Below are 20,176 nucleotides of genomic sequence, written 5' to 3'. Positions count from 1 at the left end.
CCGCCTCTTGCCCGGTTCATCAATGAAGGTCAGTCGGTAGCTGTTGTGGGGCTTTTTGAGTTCTATTTACCTTTTTCGGGTAAATGGGTTGACAACGGGGTAGGTCGTGGCTAGGTTCCTAGCCAGGTATTTTACCTTGTGTTCCGGCGGGGTTTGTTGAACGGTGTTCCCATCTGGGTTGGCGTCGGGTAGTGGGGCTATGGGTCCAGCCGACATGATAAACATGTTGCGTGTCTGTGCACAGGCAATTGTTGTCTTGGGTCCCACATTGCCTGGCGTTAGGCTGCAGGAGTATAAGGGCAGGGCCGCCTGGGAGAAATGTGAGGCCCTGTGCGTTTTTAGACGCGAGGCCCCCCACCTCCTGGGGCGGCCCTGTGTAGGGGGCTATTGTTTCGTTTTGTCACTCTGCTATGAGAAGGTCTGTCTTGCTACAGCTTTCTCTCCTCTCAAACCATTCATACTGACGGTCAATCGGTATACTGGGGGAGTAGTGCGGGGGGGGGGCTTTGTTTACCTTTTTTGGTAAATAGGCTAAACTAGGGCTGGTGTTCTGTTGTGAATATTTTGAATGAAGACGGGTCTGGTCCGTCTCCCCTTAAACTTTGTGTGTATGGGTTTGCTCATTCTACAGTTTTTTGTGGTTTAGCTCTTTTATTCATTTAACCCTTTCATGGTGCACACCACAGTGGAGGGTGCTGTTTGCAATCACCACTGGTGCTCCATGTTAACGTCAGTCCTTTGTTTTTGATATATTGAAACAATGCCCCGCCCGGCCGACACCATGGGTGGGTCGGCCTGGCGAGTGGCTGGTGGGCTGTTAAGGCTTGTACCGCCACGGTATGGAATTGGCAACGATTAGAACTGTGTTTGAATTGCTGGTTTTTTCTATTAAAAAAATGGTGTCTGGTGGAGGGGCCTTGAGGGCCAGCCGACGTCGACACATCGCGCGAGGTTGTTGACGTTATTAGCTTTGACCCAGCCGCAAGCTATAACCGCTCAGGGTTCCCCTCTCCGCAGGGGATTTTGGTCTTCTGCTGGAGCGCGGGCGGTATTGTCCTAGGCCCTACACCGCCTCACACCGCGCAGCCAGAAGAAGAGAGAGCACGGCCTCGTCAGCGGCGATGACGGGGTCCTCGACAGGTTTTTCCCCCGCCAGAGGTATCCTGGGCGTTGATTCGACAGGTGTCCACAAGGCCGACAGCCTTGGCGGCCGAGGGATCGGCCATGTAGGATGGGTTCGGCTTGAACAAACAAGCCGTCACCGTCCTGCCGCGAGCAGCCCGCTCTCCGATCACTCCCTTCCCCAACACCAGCGGGAGAAGTGGGCTCTGATTGTTTCCTTTGGCTGCGGGCCGCGTGCCTTCGTTGATGCGCGGGCGGCCCCCCTTTTTTCGCTTCTCATGGGGACAGGGGCTGACACCCAGTTGATGGCTGAGCCTGGGTCTGTCCGTGAGAATGTTGTGCTGTCAAGCGGCTCCCACACCTTGAACTGTGTTGGTTGAGCCTGGTGTTACGTCTGTCAACTTAAGTGTTGTCAGCAGGGGGGCTCGAAACCTTTTGAGGCACACAGTGCGGGCTTCCCCGGCCTCGCCTTCGCCAGGCCAGGTATCATGTTGGTGCCTCCCACTCCTGAAATATTGGCAAGTGGTCGCAGCTCACATGGTTTGGGGTGGTAGTAATATCACTGCAGGGCTACGGTGTGTAGGAACCCATGGGGGCCTTACACCTTGCATGTCCGGCTGCAGAACAACTCCTTCAGCATGTTCTGGAGGGGTGTTCAGTGGGGGGGCTTTTTTCATCGGAAGCCCCCCGTATCAGATCGGCCCTTTCTGTCGGGGTTCCCCCTTGGGTGCGATTGCCTCGTGGGTGTGTCAGGGTCAGGTGTTCCGACACGGAACGCGCTCCTCGCACGGTTCCGGGGTTGTCTACGCACAGCGGGGGGACCGGGCCAACTATCTACAGTTCCTGGCGGACCTGCGCCACGTGACGGCGGGTGCGTTGGGAGTGTCGTCACATATGACTACGGCAGTACCATATGTCGAGGTAGATGGAGAGAACGGTGAGGCGGGGACTTGTGTTTACACAACCCCACCCGTTTTCAGGTTTGGTACAGACCCTGTTGTCGGGGTCTCCAGCAGGGACAGCTCTGGTCAACGAGATCCAATCTCTGTGGACGAAGCAAGCCATCGTCGTGGCGTTCTCCTCCCGGTGTTCTCAGCCCGAGAAGTCGGGAGGGAGGGGTGTAAGACCCAGGCTGGACCTGTCCCATGGGAAGGTTCAGCATTTTTTGGATCGTCTCCTACCTGTTGAACACTGTCAGGTGGGGGTCTGGTTCTCCTCCATAGACCTGTAGGATGCGTATGCGCATCCCCGATCTTCCATCCTAGGGCTTACCTACGCTTCCTTTGCAGGGTTAGCGTATGAGTACCAGAGGCTGCCGTTCGGTTTTCTCTGGCTCCCCGCATCTTCACCAAGTGCGTGGAGGCCGCACTGGGGCCTCTGCGTCGTCCGGGGTTACGGAGTGTTCTGCCCTGATGACGTTCTGGTCCTTCGCGGTCAAGGTGGATCGTCAGGTCTCATACCAGGCAGGTCTCTACCAGCCTGGGGTTGCTGTAGACTGGATGTAGAGTATTCCTCTTCCCAGTCAACGGTTGGAGGGCTATGGGCATCCATCTCAGAGCGTGTTGTCAACACGCTCGGGAGGTTCCGTCCTAGGACGGTTACGGCGCTGTCTCACGTCGCGTTTTCACCGACGCCTCCCTCGCTGGTGATGCGTCGGGCCAACGCAGTAGGGGGCAGCTGGCAAACCATGCTGCCCGGTCTGCGCTACGTTCAATGTGTTGGTGTTGAAAGCGGTCCTTCTGGTCCACAAATGGTGTTGATCAGGACGGACGATACGACGTCAGTGTCGTGTATCGACAGACAGGGAGGAGTACGCTCCCCCTGTCTGCACCAGGCGGCGGGCGGCTGGCTATGGGCGTCCTCCATCTGCGCGGCCTGAGGGCTCCCCACATCCCCGGCAGGGAGAATGTGGGTGCAGGTGTACTGTCGCGGGGCGGCCCTCATCCTGACGGGTGAGGATTGCGTCTGGACATGGCCAGGCAGGTCTGGGACCGATGCCGTGCCGCCAGGGATTCTTCCCCATACATCTGTTAGGTCAGTTGTTGGGACGGGTACGTTGAGGGGCGCAGGTTCTTGATCCTGATGGTGTTACCATCTGGAATGCGCATGCTCCCTCCACTGTCGCGCTTACGCGGGCAGATGACGTATGTTCCAAGTGTGGTGTAAGGCGGGGGGCCGGGACTCAGTCTCCTGCCCCCTGGATGCTGTCCTTGGTTACCTCCAGTCTCTCCTTGATAGACTGTCGGCTTCGACGGTGAGGGTATATGCAGCAGCTATATCCTCCTATCATGAGGGGTTTGAGGGGATGTCTTGTTCAGCCACCCTCTTGTGAAGCGTTTCCTGCTTGGCGCTTGACGCGTTAAGCCGGTGCAACGCTCCTTGGCTCCGACTTGGGATCTTCAATTGGTCCTCGGTCGGTTGTCCTTGGCCCCATTTGAGCCGCTCGAGCAGGCGCTGTGGGGACAGCTGTCCTTCAGGACCGCGTTCCTTCTGGCTGTCACTTCCGCTAAACGCGTAGGTGAGCTCTGTGCTCTCTCGGTACGTCCAGAGTGCCTGTCTTTTCGGACCGATTGCGGTGTCACTCTGCGACCTGATCTTGCTTTCGTGCCTAAGTGTAACTGAGGGGTACAATTCCCTGACTGTATTACTAGATATGATACTTACTACCACTACCTTTGTACTTAATATTCGGCCACCCAGTACTCGGCATAAATATATTATGATGAACACTGTCACGTAGATGAAACGGATCCAACACAAATGTACGAATTAGAAATAGGTCTTTATTTCTACACAGCGATGGTGTGTAGAGCAAGCACTTAATCAAATCAATCACATTTATGAATGGGAATTAGTATGCACTTTTATGGCAAGAGTATTCGTCGGTATATCAATAGAGAATGTCCAATCTCTGAAGGCGCAGGTGGTACATATACGACCTGGAATAGTTTAAGGAATAACAGCAATGATACTTTAATGATTATAGGCTGGATACACTAGGGGGGGTTAATCCGGTCCCTTGTAAGCCGACAGGAGTAGGAAGGGGGGGGGGGTAGAGTCCGGCCGCCTCATCCGGCCAAGGGTATCCCAGGTGAACCCACTGTAGTGCTGTTCAATGCGCCGGCGATCCTTGGACCACAGATGAAAGCAGGTGGACTCTTTGTGGGCCGGCGTCCTCCGGTCCACGGAGGAGAGACGTGAAGCGACCTCGTCTTGCAGAGCGTCTCCTCACCTTGCGTCCTCTCCAGGGGGGGGGTTCCAACACACGGCAGTGTCGGGGGTCTTTATCCATGGAATAATCAACGTATACAAAGCATAATCCGTGCCTGGGAAGGCGGGCTGTCGTCGGTAGAATAATCCGGTATACAGGTCCACTCGCTCGTCGGCTCTGGGGCTCCTCGGGTGCAGCTTCACGTGGGGTCAACCACCCTGGATAAGCAGCCAGTTTTCTGCCCGAAACGATGGGGTGCTGACTACGGTAGTATTCTCACCGCACGAAGCACTATATATTAACAGACTATTATTAGCTTAATAGACTACGTCCAACTCGACGATATAGTGCCAAATATGACTATTCAAATATTAATATACACGATGTCTCAATACCGATGGTAGGCGAACTTGGCCTTACTCCCACACGTGGCGTCGCGGGGAGGCTTTACGTCTGTGACTCTATTGGAGGGTAAGAAACTGGACTGAAAAGGAAGTCCTACTTTAGTAGCGCAGTATATATACGCACTATGAACAAATAGTCCCATTAGTGGTGCGGTAGCCAGATTCCTACGCGGAACTAGGACTTGTTCGTACATGTTGAGCGGTACGTTTGAACTGGGTCTGGGGGGTATGGCAGTCTGGCACCAAGGTCTCGACCAATAGTAGAATGGAGACTATTATGGGATGTTCAGTAGGCTAGAATGGATATTCAATGCATATTGTACAAGGAATATACAAGGGATATCAGGGAATATTAGAGAATATACAAATACAATTAAATATATATATATAAATAAATATATATATTCGGTTTAATCTGGCCCTTCACAACAGCCACCCCCTGATTGGTCCCAGACCTAATCAGTTAAACAGAGACAGATTAATCGCGTTGTCTATTTACACATAAGGGTTTGCTGTAGGGGTCAGTCAACTTCACAAAGTCATAGGGTTATAGGGTCATGGTCATCATCGATTGTGTCTGGGAGTCGGGGCAGTTCTATGAGCCTCGCCACGGGACGGGTGTAAGTGCGACCCTGGACGAGCACTTCAGCTGCTCGGACCTTGCCGTCGGCACCGGTGATCACTTTGCTTACGCGGCCGGCCGGCCACATAGCTCTGGGCAGTGATTGATCAATAATCATGACGACTGTTCCTTCTGTCAAATTGTCTCTCTCCTTTACCCACTTCTGGCGGGTCTGTAGAGACGGTAGGTAGTGCAGTAGGAAACTGCTCCAAAATTTGTCGGCTAATACTTGGCTGTACCTCCACATTCGTCGGCCGTTCGCTTCTTCAGGCCGGTACATTGTCTGGGGTAATGCAGGATCTAGCCGCCCCATCAGGAGTGTGTTGGGGTCTGCGGAGATAACAGTGCTCAATCCACAGAACACAGGCTTCTTATTCTCAGCCTCCTCCTGACTGGCTTCCCTCGGGATAGGCGTGGGCCACTCTCCTTCCGGGAGCTTTAGGAATGCTGGGCCGTCACTGTAGACATTGCGACGGGTGAGGTCATCCAGGGGCATCCCCCGGGTGATGACGTCAGCTGGGTTCTGTTTTGTATCAACGTAGCGCCACTCTGTTTCTCCGGTTAACTCTTCGGTTAAGTCTTGAATCTCGGTGACTCTGACTCCCACGAAGACTTTGTACTTGCATGAGTCCGATTTGATCCAGGCGAGTACTGTCGTGGAATCTGACCACAGGATTGTTCTAGACACCGGTATGGTGAGCTCACGTTGGATGAGCGTGGCTAGGTGCGCTCCGGCTAGGGCTGCGCAGAGCTCTAGGCGTGGGATAGATTGTTGCTTGCGTGGGGCTATTCTCGAGCGGGCGAGGACAAATGCTGTGTAGATCTCTCCCCCCCTTTCTTGGGCCCGCAAGTAGGCTACTGATCCGTATGCGACCTCTGAGGCGTCACTGAAGACGTGTAAGTCCATTTTACATGTCTCTGGCCTCACCGTGGGTGGGAAGTAGCTTCGGCGCATATTAACGCCTGGGAGTGAGTGGAGCTCCATCTCCCACTCTCTCCAGGTGGATGCAAGGTGTGCGGGAATGGGGTCGTCCCAGCCCTGGTCCTTGTCCCACAATGCTCGTACAATCATTTTTGCCCTGGTGGTGTACGGTAGAATACATCCTAGCGGGTCATATTGTCGGGCGAGTGTTGTGTACACACTCCGTCTGGTGGTCGGCGCCGCCGCCGGCCTTCCCTGCTCCGTAGTCAGGGGCTTGTGTCTGTAGTGAAGCGAATCTGTTTTGAATCGCCACACCAATCCCAGGGTCATCTCCTGGGCTTCTCCCGGGATTGTAGCCATCCAGGTCTCGCTGCTGGCTGCCTTGTCCTCGGAGGAGAGGCTGCGCAGTACTTGCGGATCGCTGCTGGCCCACTGCCTGAGATCAAAGCCGCCTTTGATCAATGAGGCGCGGAGTTTAATCAGGAGAGCCTCGGCTTCTTCCTGGGTTGAAAGGCTTTGTAGACAGTTGTCTACGTAGAAGCTGTTCTTTACGCTGTGTCGGACCTCTTCGTCCGCTGCTGGGTCCTCTGCTACATGTTTCTGTAGTGCAAATGTAGCACAGCAGGGGCTGCACGTCGTTCCGAAGGGGAGGACTTCCCATTGGTAGATGGCTGGGTGCTCATCTCCTGGCTTCTCTCTCCATAGGAACCGCAACAGGGGCTTGTCCTCCTCTACTAATCTCACCTGCAGGAACATTCCTTTAATGTCCCCGCTGATGGCCACCCTTTCCTGGCGGAAGCGGAGTAGAACGCCGAGTAGGGAGGGGCCGAGTGTGGGACCGGGCAGTAACTCTTTATTCAGATTTTGGGATCCGATCTGGTAGCTGCAGTTAAATACTATGCGGTCTTTACCGTTGTGATGGACCTTGTGGTGAGGCACGTACCACGATTCAGTGGTCTGGTCAGCCTCTTTAATGTCCATCTTTGTGACGTGTCCCGCTGTGATGAGCTTCTCAATCTCAGCGCGGTATACACTCTCTTGGGCGGGGTTCTTGGCTAAGCGCCGCTCCGTGTTCAGCAGGTACCGTTCTGTGGCGTCTGTCTTGGCGTGGAAAGTAGGCATTCCTTCTCGCCGCAGGAGTGGCGTGGCGTATCTCAACACGCCGTTGACCGGGACTCTCTTGGTCCCTGTCTCGAGGAGGTGAATGGCATAAATGTCATCTTTAGAGCGAATGTCTTTCTTTCCGTTCTTAAAGGGCATTTGTTCCAAGGTTCATAGCCGCTCTACGTGTTGCAGGAGTGCGGTTTCTCCCTCTGTGACTCGGGAGTGGAGACATCTAGTGGCTGTACTTCGGTTGAGAGATTTGGCGAGCGGGCCTTGGAGAGTCCATCCCAAACGGGTCTCGACTGCTGCAGGACAGCCTCGGGGTCCGGTATGAACCCGGTCTATCGGGACAATGAGGTCTGCATGGTCGGAGCCTATCAACAGGGTCGGCATAGCATTGTCTATGAGCGGGATCGGTAACTTGCGCAGATGTGCATATTTCTCCATCAGCTTGGCGACGGGGTATGTGTACCGCGACAGTCCTATTTCTTGGCTGGTGAAAGCGTCTGTAATCTGGTACCGTCGCTCAGGCTGGCCGCTTGCTGCGATAGAGAATGAGACATTCTCGCCCTTTATCGTCTTCAAATCTCGTCTTATTGTCCGAATTGTCATTTGGGTTTCGCTTCCCCGCAGCCCTAGCTGGGCCGCAGCGGAGGCGAGCAGAAGGGTCTTCTCGGACCCGTCATCGAGGACGGCGTAAGTGTCCAGGACTTTATTCTGGTAGCTTAGTGTCACACGCACTACTTTTAGGAGTACTCGGGCTCCACTGCTGCTGGCGGGATCGATGTACATGACGCTCGCTTTGCTGCTGGATGGTGCGGGTGAAGGGCGCCGTCTGTTACTGTCGTGAAGTATGTCCAGATGGGCTCCATCGCACTTGGTGCACCTTTTCTTTAAGCGGCATTCGGCTGCCATGTGTGAGCGCGCACAGCGAAAACAGCGCTTGTTGGACTTTATCCATTGACTTGCTTCCTCCGCGTTCAGCTTGGGGAAGGAGTCACATTGCGCTAGCCAGTGTTCTTTCTCACAGTAGGGGCACACTATCTTCCACTTCTCCGTTCTGGAGGGGGTACTGTGGCTCCTGCTGCTCGGTACTGACTCCGATTGGTGCATCACAGTCACCGATCTTCTTCCATCATTTAGTCGTCTGGTTCCTTCTCTGGAGCCAGGGGTGCTCCGTCCGAATGTATCTAGCCGTAGGCTGCTGACTTCTCTCGCCAGGAAGTCTGCTAGATCGAGGAGGTTCGGTTCGGGGCCATTCGGGTCTCGGTGGTCCCTCTGCCGCCTAAAACGCTCCTGTCGAGCGGGCGGCAGCTTCTCCAAGATCCTTTCCACATTTGAGTTGGCGTAAAGTTCATGCCTCCCCTTCTCTCTCTGCGCTCCCAACATCCCTACCAGGGACTGCACTCTGATGGACAGGTCGTCCAGTGCTCGATTGTCTATTGCTGGGGGTAAGCGGTCGATGTGTCGGATCTCCTGGATCACGTAATCCCATATGCGCCCATACCTCTGGTCCAATGCTACCAGCGCTGCTGTGTATGGGGTGGTGGAAGTCGCGTAGGCGAGCGCTATATTATGTGCGCGGGGTACCTTTAAGTGCTTCAGTAGGATGGCGTATTTGTGGCGTTCATCCAATACATCCACCAACATGGTCTCCAGACACATGCGGAGTTCTGTATACTGGGCCCGGTTCTCTTGGGTGAAGTCGGGTACCATAGGCGTGCCAATGTATGACGCTGACTGTGGATACATCGGCGAGCGTTGGGGGAGAGGCCTCCTAGGCGAGTCTCCTCCCGCTCCTTGGTATGGGCTGGTACCGGCAGTGTACCATGGCCCGCTTGTCCAGGTGCTGTTCCTCGGTGCGGGTCGTGCGTCGTGCTCACCCGTGTATAGAGTCGGGGGTCTGTAGCGCAGCTCCGCGGGAGTATAGCCTGGGCTGTACCGGACCTCCTGGTCCGGTAGAGTACTGTGCTGTCGTCGGGCGTGGTTCTCCTCCTCTTCGTCTTCAGTTAGGTCATCCAGTGCTTGTAGTCTCTGGTTTAGCCTCTCCACAGGATATGCTGCTCCTTCCCGGTTGCTAGGTCTCGCTTGGACCGGTGGGGGGAGGTGGTCTGTGGGGGGTATAGACCTCGTCTGTTGGTCAAGTTCAGGGTTGTTTACTCGGCTAGGGGATGCCGCCCTGGAGGTGTGTCTAGACGAGTTCCTGGAGCCTCTGGCGGAGGGAGAGGGTGTTGTCCGTCTGATCAGCTGTTCTATTAGTTGCGCTTGCTGTCTGTCGCGCTCTGCGTCCCGTAGAGCACCAGCAGCTTCTCGCTGGCTGTCTGCTCGGTCTCGGGCCACATTCTCTTCCCTCTGAATGCGTCTTATTTCTAGACGTATATGCTCTTCTTCGCTCCGCTGCTGGATCTGCAGTCGGTCGCGTTCAGCAGCGGCGTTCAGGCTGATGAGGAAGGCCTGCTGTAGGGTCCTCTCTGCCTCGCTGGGAGAAGGCGGTTGTATAGGGGAGCCTTCCCTCGGGGTACTCCTTGCGGAGCCTTGGAGCTCTATCTCCACGGTGCTCTCCCCGTCTTCTTCCGTGCCGAGTTCTGTCTCGGTAGCGTTGTATTCCTCCCGGGACTCATCGGGGACTACTTCTTCAGTACTGGCGGGGTGTGAAGTCATGTCTGGTTCCCACTGGTCCCCACCGTGAACTTGGTCAGTTACATTAGAACCCGTAGGGGCCTCTATGGTCGGGGTAGTCTGGGCGTTGGGGTTAGACATACTTTTACTTTCTAGTTTTACCGCGTTTACTGTTAGTAGAAGACTAGGTTGTTGACTGACAGCGTAAGCCTCTAAGTACTGAGGGAGCCGTCGTTCGCGCTGCGGGTGTTGGTTAGGAGGATCGTTTCGTGGAGTGTTCATCATAGGCCATTTCAATATTAATAACACTATATTAATATTACACTGATTACCATCCGGCTCGAAGGACCAATTGTAACTGAGGGGTACAATTCCCTGACTGTATTACTAGATATGATACTTACTACCACTACCTTTGTACTTAATATTCGGCCACCCAGTACTCGGCATAAATATATTATGATGAACACTGTCACGTAGATGAAACGGATCCAACACAAATGTACGAATTAGAAATAGGTCTTTATTTCTACACAGCGATGGTGTGTAGAGCAAGCACTTAATCAAATCAATCACATTTATGAATGGGAATTAGTATGCACTTTTATGGCAAGAGTATTCGTCGGTATATCAATAGAGAATGTCCAATCTCTGAAGGCGCAGGTGGTACATATACGACCTGGAATAGTTTAAGGAATAACAGCAATGATACTTTAATGATTATAGGCTGGATACACTAGGGGGGGTTAATCCGGTCGCTTGTAAGCCGACAGGAGTAGGAAGGGGGGGGGGGGGTAGAGTCCGGCCGCCTCATCCGGCCAAGGGTATCCCAGGTGAACCCACTGTAGTGCTGTTCAATGCGCCGGCGATCCTTGGACCACAGATGAAAGCAGGTGGACTCTTTGTGGGCCGGCGTCCTCCGGTCCACGGAGGAGAGACGTGAAGCGACCTCGTCTTGCAGAGCGTCTCCTCACCTTGCGTCCTCTCCAGGGGGGGGGTTCCAACACACGGCAGTGTCGGGGGTCTTTATCCATGGAATAATCAACGTATACAAAGCATAATCCGTGCCTGGGAAGGCGGGCTGTCGTCGGTAGAATAATCCGGTATACAGGTCCACTCGCTCGTCGGCTCTGGGGCTCCTCGGGTGCAGCTTCACGTGGGGTCAACCACCCTGGATAAGCAGCCAGTTTTCTGCCCGAAACGATGGGGTGCTGACTACGGTAGTATTCTCACCGCACGAAGCACTATATATTAACAGACTATTATTAGCTTAATAGACTACGTCCAACTCGACGATATAGTGCCAAATATGACTATTCAAATATTAATATACACGATGTCTCAATACCGATGGTAGGCGAACTTGGCCTTACTCCCACACGTGGCGTCGCGGGGAGGCTTTACGTCTGTGACTCTATTGGAGGGTAAGAAACTGGACTGAAAAGGAAGTCCTACTTTAGTAGCGCAGTATATATACGCACTATGAACAAATAGTCCCATTAGTGGTGCGGTAGCCAGATTCCTACGCGGAACTAGGACTTGTTCGTACATGTTGAGCGGTACGTTTGAACTGGGTCTGGGGGGTATGGCAGTCTGGCACCAAGGTCTCGACCAATAGTAGAATGGAGACTATTATGGGATGTTCAGTAGGCTAGAATGGATATTCAATGCATATTGTACAAGGAATATACAAGGGATATCAGGGAATATTAGAGAATATACAAATACAATTAAATATATATATATAAATAAATATATATATTCGGTTTAATCTGGCCCTTCACAACACTAAGAATATCCGGAGTTCCTTCCGCTCCCGGGATATTGTGGTTCAGGCGTTTCGTCCTCCTCCTCACACTAGTGAGTTAGATGCGGGCCTTCACCTGTCATGTCCAGTCCGTGCTTGGGGATTTACCTCAGCCGTACTCAGGATTTCAGGGTTACCGTCCAGCTTTTTGTCTGTTACGGTGGGGCTCGTGCTGGTAAGGCACTGTCGGAGCAGCGCCTGTCCCATTGGTTGTGCGAGGGTGTTACCCGCTGCTACACGTTGGCTGGGCAGGATCCCCCTGGGGGCGTCAGGGCGCACTCCACTCGTGGGGTGGCTGCCTCTGCCGCTCTCCTGGGTGGGGCCTCGGTGGAGGCCATCTATGCTGCAGCTTCATGGTCCTCCCCGGGCTCCTTTGTAAGGTTTTTCCTCATGGACATGACCGGGGGTTCTGTCTCCCAGGCGGTTCTGGGGTCTGTGGCCTTTCCTGCTTCCCGTCCTTTGGTCGGGTAGCAGGAGTGTATGGGTATGGGCCACAGTGTGTTGAGTCACACGTGGTTCCGCCTGTACGGTGTGTTCAAGGGGTTCTAGTTTCCCTCTTGTTCGCATTCAGGTGGAGTTGACTGCGCCCCCCCTTCATTAGGGAGGATGGGGTGACAGGGCTCCCCGCACCCCTTGATGTGGGCTTACGGGTCCTCAGGGGGTACATCTGTCGGGTCTCGCGCCCGCTCTTCCCCATTATCTCGTAAGGCTCAGAGCGGGACGCGATGCAAATACGATATATAACGATAGGTTATGTAGATAACCTAGTTATATTAGTATTGGCTGAGCGTCCCGCTCTGCGCGGCCCTGAGTTCCCTCTTGAGGGATCTTTTCCTGGGACGGGTTTTGGCGAGGAAGGGTGTTTCATGACCAGAGTCATGGTTATATGGGTGGTGCCACCGTAAGGGGCGGGGCCCCATACAGGTGGGGTGCATGTGTTTTTTATTCGTGGGAGATACATTAAGTATCACAGGAGATAGAAGTATCTCGTAAGGCTCAGAGCGGGACGCTCAGCCAATACTAATATAACTAGGTTATCTACATAACCTATCGTTAACGTTAACTTAGACTCCAGTATCTTTGAGCCAAAACACAAATGACATAACTAAAACGTTATTTTCTTTTCGCTCGACAAAAGAGAAATACGCGAGGGCGCTGGGCGCTGCCATTATCAGTCAGGAATAGTAAACAAAACACGCCCCAGCACAGCATTTCCCCGCAGCCAGAGAGGATATGAGGATAATAATAATAATAATAATAATAATAATAATAATAATAATAATAATAATAATAATAATAATAATCACTACCGCTCGCTATCAATCTACGCCGTATATAACGCAAATAACGCAGTGACGAACCATTCAGTAACGTAAGTAGCGTTACTGAATTTCAAAAGTAATGCGTTAGAGTACTAGAACTCGCCAAAAGTAACTTCGTTACTGTAACGCGTTACTTTGTAACGCGTTAGTCCCAACACTGGTTTTAACCACTGAGCGCGTGAAGCGTGCAAGCCCTGATTTTTAAGGGCCCTTTTCTGGCGGGGGTCCCCCTTTTTATGCTTTTTGGGGGGTTTTGGTGATCAAATATAGAATATTGAACTATAATAATCAGTGCAGGAGCTCCCTTATCCTTGAAAGACACTTTTATCACTGACTTAAAAGGCCCATACATCTCCATAAATGTTCAGGGGGGAGGGAATAAGTGCTTACCCTACAGACCCCAAGAAGTGCTGTATATTCTGTATTGTTTAATATAAATGCATTTTTTTTATTCCAATCCCGATTTGTATTTGAGATTCCCAAATCCCATAGGACTTGACTTCTTCGTGTCCCTCAATGAGTATAATATGTATGTAATACCAGCCTTCAACTGTATGCGCCACAGCGGTTTCTATCATCATCATCATCACCACCCATGCACGCTATGCATAAAATATATAGGTCCGCGGAGAGGCACGCTGAGGAGGCCGTGCAAACTGCAATGGAATATGGGGCATCTCTCTCTCTTTACCTAATATTTTGATTCTATCCTGACATTTTTCAGTTGGAAGGGCAGTCTATATACGTAACGGAAAATTTTTTAAAAATAATCTTTTCTTTTCAGAAAAATTTCACTTTTTTGTGAGGCTCAAAAGGGCTGGTGCTCAAGCACCCCTTGGGCTCTATGTGTGCACGTGCCTGGCATGTACAATAATGCTGTATATATACTTATCCACACCTATCTGTTACGTACCTGCACATACTCCTTTACTATACCTATATCTATATCCTACTCTTACTAGTTATGCTGCTGGCCAGTATGACTACTACCATACTGTCTTTACACCTGTATCACTGTTCATATTATACTACAACTTACATCTTACATATCTTACATCATACATACATCTGATTAGCACTACACTCAGTAGTACTAATTCTGTACCCAGTTTAATCACCTGTATATTGTATATTGCTGTTGCACTTTACTGCTACATTTGCACTCTGGTTGGATGCCAAACTTATTTTCCTTGTACTGTACTTGTGCTGTATAATGACAATACATTTGAATCTAAAATCGAATCTAAATCTAAATAAGTAGCATAATTACCACTACACATCTCTAGCACTAACACGTTTCCGGTTGGCCTAACATTAAACTGTAATGTGTGTGCCTGTATGAGATTGTCTTTTTTAATAAATTTTTTTATACTGTCGTCGATGATGGTTTGTTGTTTTGTTTTTTGACCCAATAAATATAGGACTAAATGAAAACAATGGAAAGAGCATCGTCACACTCAAATCTGTGCGAGAATCATATTAATTTAATTAAGCTTCGAAGAAGGTCTCCGACCGAAAGCTTGCAAATAAATATGATTCGTGGACCGATTTGAACATGCGAATGCTCTTTTCATTCAGTCAAGTGCACATTGCAGCAATGGGCTATTTAAAATATGTCATACTAATATGTAATTGAAATGGTCCAGTCAGTTCATTTTGAATGAAAGCTGCTCCAGGTCATTTTCAATAAGTTATCACCTGTCAAGTGTTATTTAGATTAGAAAAACCTAACGTCTTCAAATATTGTTGCACCATCAAAAGAAACCATTTAAAAAGGTATTGTGATCTATTTTGGCCATATCCCAAGTTCCCCATATAATTTACCCACTATCTTAATATTATGGTCCTCCTAAAAACACCATGGGTTGGTCTTCCCATAACTCTGAAAAATGTAACCTTAAAAGAACACGCCAACATTTAGCTTATCGTCTTCTCCAGAGAGAGACAAGAAGATAGATACCAGTTTCCTCTCTGTGCGTGCAGTAGAAAGCTATCTGGCTGCATGTTGGCCTAGCTTAGCACAATTAATGGACATGACCGGTTAGCCTTCAGGATAGGTGTTAGTTGGACAATGCCCAGGCTAACCGGTCATGTCCGCTTCCATTCATTATGCTAAGCTAGGCTAACATGCAGCCAGATAGCTTTCTACTGAACGCACAGAGAGGAAACAGGTATCACTATCTATCTTCTTGTCTCTCTCTGGAGAAGACGGTAAGCAAATTTCCCAAAATGTTGGCGTGTTCCTTTAAGCTTTTAAACTCAAATGTACTTGTTTGTCCGAGGAAATCAACAGTTTTGATTGGAGGATCAAGAAAGGGGGGCGGGGTTTGAGATAGATCCATTGCTTACCCCACCAGCCCTCCGAATATCTGTGTGACATAGGAGTAGTCCCCTCCGGATTTGGGAATGGTGACTCCCAGTTCAGCATAGCAGAGGGAGCCCAGGGCGGCGATGCCACCACCTAGTAACCACACTATTAGTGCCAGGCCCACAGACCCTGAGTGCTCTAAAACCCCCTTTGGAGAAATGAAGATTCCAGACCCGATGATGTTCCCTAAGGAGAGGCAGAGGAGAACAGTGTGTATGAGGTCTGGTGCAGCACCAACAAGGTACAGCAGGTACAGTGAATGGGAGTTAACACTGACATAACTAGTTCATTCATTAAATGTTGTTCTGATTTTTCTTATTTGGATGGTGAAAACCTCACGGAAAAGCCTCAAAATTACGATGTCACCTGACTTTACTGTCTGCTAAGAAGACAGTCAATGTGCAATGTGGTTAGGAATCATGTATAATCGACAATAATAATTCCCTGACACTTTGAGACTGTGATTTAAAATGACAGTTAGTGAATAAAAACGTTTACACAGCCAGTTCATATGGAGGGCGTAACGTACAAAAGGACACTATACAGACTTAAAGATTTCATTTGGGATTGATTTCTTACTTATCAATGATCATGTTGATTGGTGGTAGAGTCATTTCTAAGCACAATCCATGCTGTTCCTCTTACTAGCTCCAGAGAGTTAGTGCCAAACCAATTTCAAGTCAAAGGGGTCAAGCTCCTGTCTGTACAAGCCGACTGACTGAGGCTCACTGAAATTTACTCCACAGCACACACAAAGTGGGGTTCAGTGAGCTTCAATCAGCTTGTACAGACAGGAGCTTGACCTCATTGACTTTGCACTTGTTTGTGGCTAACTATCCGGAGCTAGTATGAGAACCCAAGAAATGGGGCTTGGGTTCCAAAATCACAACTGTCCCTTTAACAAATTGTGATTACATTTTCTTCGTGTGTGTGTGTGTGTGTGTGTGTGTGTGTGTGTGTGTGTGTGTGTGTGTGTGTGTGTGTGTGTGTGTGTGTGTGTGTGTGTGTGTGTGTGTGTGTGTGTGTGTGTGTGTGTGTGTGTGTGTGTGTGTGTGTGTGTGTGTGTGTGTGTGTGTGTGTGTGTGTGTGTGTGTGTGTGTGTGTGTGTGTGCGCGTGTGTGGACCCCAGGAAGACTTGTAGTCAACTAATCGGGATCCTAATAAAACATAAACAAATAAGAGGCTATCACTCAGCGTGACACCACCACCCTGACCGGAGTCTCAATGTCTCAGTGAGTACACCAGCAGAACCACCACACATTCAGGGTACGGCACTCGGAGTAGCACGGCAGAAGGCAGCCAAGTGGCACAGACCTCGATTACATAACTGGACATAAATTATTTACTCTCAGCTGTCAGGCTGGGAAAGGGCCGCGAGAATTGAATTGAGCAAGTCATCTTCTACATTATTTCTATGATCCTTCTCTCTAGTTCAAGCTGTTTCCCAAATTATACTTAGATATTTTTTTTGCTAATCAGCTGGGGACTTGTTTGATGCTTTCAACGGCACTTCAGCATTCTGCAGGACGGTACAGTATGTAAATAGTATTTTCACAACACTTCAGCATTATGTACAGGTACAGTATATAAATAGTAGTTTCACAACACTTCAGCATTCTGTGCAGGTACAGTATATAGTATTTTCACAACACTTCAGCATTCTGTACAGGTACAGTATATAAATAGTAGTTTCACAACACTTCAGCATTCTGTACAGGTACAGTATATAAATAGTAGTTTCACAACACTTCAGCATTCTGTGCAGGTACAGTATAGTATTTTCACAACACTTCAGCATTCTGTGCAGGTACAGTATAGTATTTTCACAACACTTCAGCATTCTGTGCAGGTACAGTATGTAAACACTTTCTGCCTTGTTAAGGGCAACTTTTTAACACCCAATTCATTCCTTGGGTTCCTCAGCTCATTATCAAGCATAACACTGCGCTGAATAGCCAGGTGAGGCCTAGAACCAAGGCAATACCAGTATAGATCATAAGGATTTGAATCAAATGTAAGCTATAGGGCTGGCACGACAGGATTCTCAAAATCTTTCAGACTGCATGTGGCCTGCCCACAAAGATTATCTATCTATTACCCAGTGGATGCTCAAATCTCAGGATTAAAACAATAGATATTTTCTGCATTTACACTAGAATCTTCTGCAACTTTCCTGTATCTGCAAGAACAGGTGCATTCACTTTGATTTGTTCAGAACCTTGTGTTACAGTCAAAAACACCTACGAAATTAATGTGCATTACGCATGGTAACTATACTAATTACTAAACACAACCACTAATTACCCAGGTATAACAGCCTACACTCAAACCACTTCCATTAACGCTACAGTCACTATGGCGACCCTCTTCAACCAGTAGGCCTTGTTTTGAGACATTTACTGTGGTTAGATTTATTAAGAGGTCCCTGCCACCCATTCTGCTTCAGCAAACAATTAGCTTCTGCTTGACAACCAGTCAACCAGCTTCTTGACTTCATATATTTTGGCCACGTAAGCATTTTAGATGACTACAACTCACATTGGGTTAGCCTATGCACTGTATGGAACGTTACCAAAAGATATATATTTTTTTGTATTCAGCAGGTGCAATATCTAACATGCTCAACTATATGACGCACACGGTTCAGAAGTTTTGCATAATGAAGCTGGGTATAACAGACTCATAATTAATTAATGCAATAGTTGTTTTCCTTACCTATGATTATTGTGCAAGCACTCAGAAGGCCAATTTCTTTTTTCAATGTCACTCTCTCGGGGATCTTTTGACGCTCGTTGTTGCCATCTTTCTTCTGTACAGCCACCGGCTTTTGCCGTGGGCAAACACTTCTTTTCCGCTTGTCTCCATCCATGTCCACGGCCATATCAAAGCTTTTCCTCGAATCCCTCTCTTGAACTCACACACGGTATTGATGCAAAGTGAATAGCGAGCGCATGCGCAACAATCTGTCGCTGTCCAGGGTAGAATGCTAACGAGTAACGACCCCACTCTCGTGCCATCATCAACTTGGGCTAGTTGAAGACCGATGGACTTTGCGTGGTCTCTCTCCCTCGATCGGATTACTCACTCTATTTTACTTTATTCAGACGTGCTACGGATGTTTGAGACTTGTGTGGTAGTCAGTCTACAGATGAACTCTGGCAAGGCCTGGAGTCCTGGACGCCCCACAGGGAGCGCAGGCCTGTCAATGGGATCTTATTGGAGGATATTTTAAAGAAGGAGGTACCGCAGTCTATCCACAGTCACGGGCACAAGTAGTGACGTGGCTGTGGACGTTAAGCGGTACTGCAAGTAAACTCACTCCCCAGAGGCATCCAGACAAAGTAGCAAGAGGTGAGTTCACCTCTTGGTACAGTGGTCTGTGATCCAAGATACCTGGGGTGCAAAAGTTCACACAAACACACTAGGTAAAAAGTGTGAATCCAAAAAAAAAAATCAATACACTATTTTTTTATTTATTATTTTAATATTTTTTAATGACAGAAATCGATTTTTTTAAATGGCCAGGAGGTTTTAATATAAATTATCTGCTAATTTTATCCCGGTCTATAATTATGCCAATTTATTATATTTAATGTTCAAAATACTGAAATTGAAAAATTCCTGTATGAAAGGTGCTATACAAATAGTTTAGTATTTAGTATTTTGATAGTGCCTTCAAATTCACCAAACAGGTCAGCTCAGTGGTTAGAACGTTTTTTTCCACCTCAGAACCCTATAAAAGACCAAGGCAAGGCCTATCTCTCCCAGACCCAGTGTGACCTGGAGAGAGTGATCCACGCCTTTATAACAACTCGGCTGGATTACTGCAATGCTCTCTTGGCATTGATCAGGCATCACTCCACCGCCTACAGCTCGTCCAAAATGCAGCTCCCCGACTCCTCACCAGCACTAAAAAAAACGTGAGCACATCACCCCAGTCATGGCCTCACTCCACTGGCATTGATTTTAAATGACTTTGAACTGTTTTTAAATCCCTAAATGGCCTGGCCGAGCACCTGCGTCTCCACACCCCATCCAGAGCCATAAGGTCAGCTGACCAACTGCTGCTACATGTGCCCAGGTCTAGGCTAAAAACCAAAGGGGACAGAGCTTTTTCCATTGCCTCCCCTTCCACATCAGGTCAGCCCTTGAGGTCTTTAAGTCCCAGCTTAAGACTCATCTATTTTCCCTGGCTTTCGACCGGTGTGTGTGTGTGTGTGTTGAGGATAATTGCATGCCAATTAAAGACCTCTGAGCAGGTCCTGCATTATTATTATTGCTGAGCCTGCCTCCTGGGTCATACTTGTAGTCCTTTTATGCCATATTTTTGTATTCTACTGCACTTTTCGTTCTTTTATTCTTCTTTTGTTTTTATTTCTATCTGAACCCCTGCACTTATTTGTATTTGCACTTTTATATTTAGTTATGTATTGTAGATGTATTTTTTCTTTGCTCTATGTTTTTATCTGTGAAGCACTTTGGTACAGTCACAACTGTTGTAAATGTGCTATATAAATTAAATGTATTATTATTGTCAATGGTCAACATGACCTGGCAACTATTACAACACACAGTCATAAGAGAATAGCAGACATGAGATTAGCAGTCAGGTAAAAAATAGAGTACTTATATTGTTTGACAACAGAGGTGTTGTGAAGGATCAGATTAAACCGAA

General features: G+C 49.2%; 1 protein-coding gene across 1 annotated transcript in view; it reads right to left on the bottom strand.

Moving 5' to 3' along the window:
- LOC311245414 (asc-type amino acid transporter 1-like) overlaps positions 1-18,382 on the bottom strand; it is a gene marked incomplete at both ends in the record, with an annotated part of 48,473 nt that extends 30,091 nt beyond the window's left edge. Inside the window, 2 exons of the mRNA XM_084335257.1 lie at positions 15,483-15,687; positions 18,217-18,382. Coding sequence (XP_084191383.1) covers positions 15,483-15,687; positions 18,217-18,382 — 371 coding nt within the window. The remainder of the gene's footprint in view (positions 1-15,482; positions 15,688-18,216) is intronic.
- Positions 18,383-20,176: the final 1,794 nt, after the last annotated feature.

Source organism: Notolepis coatsorum (genome assembly GCF_963971535.1).
Source record: "Notolepis coatsorum genome assembly, chromosome: 18".
NCBI classification, from domain to species: Eukaryota; Metazoa; Chordata; class Actinopteri; order Aulopiformes; family Paralepididae; genus Notolepis; species Notolepis coatsorum.
The sequence above is the reverse complement of the archived record's forward strand: the minus strand, read 5'-3'. Positions and strand labels throughout refer to the sequence as shown.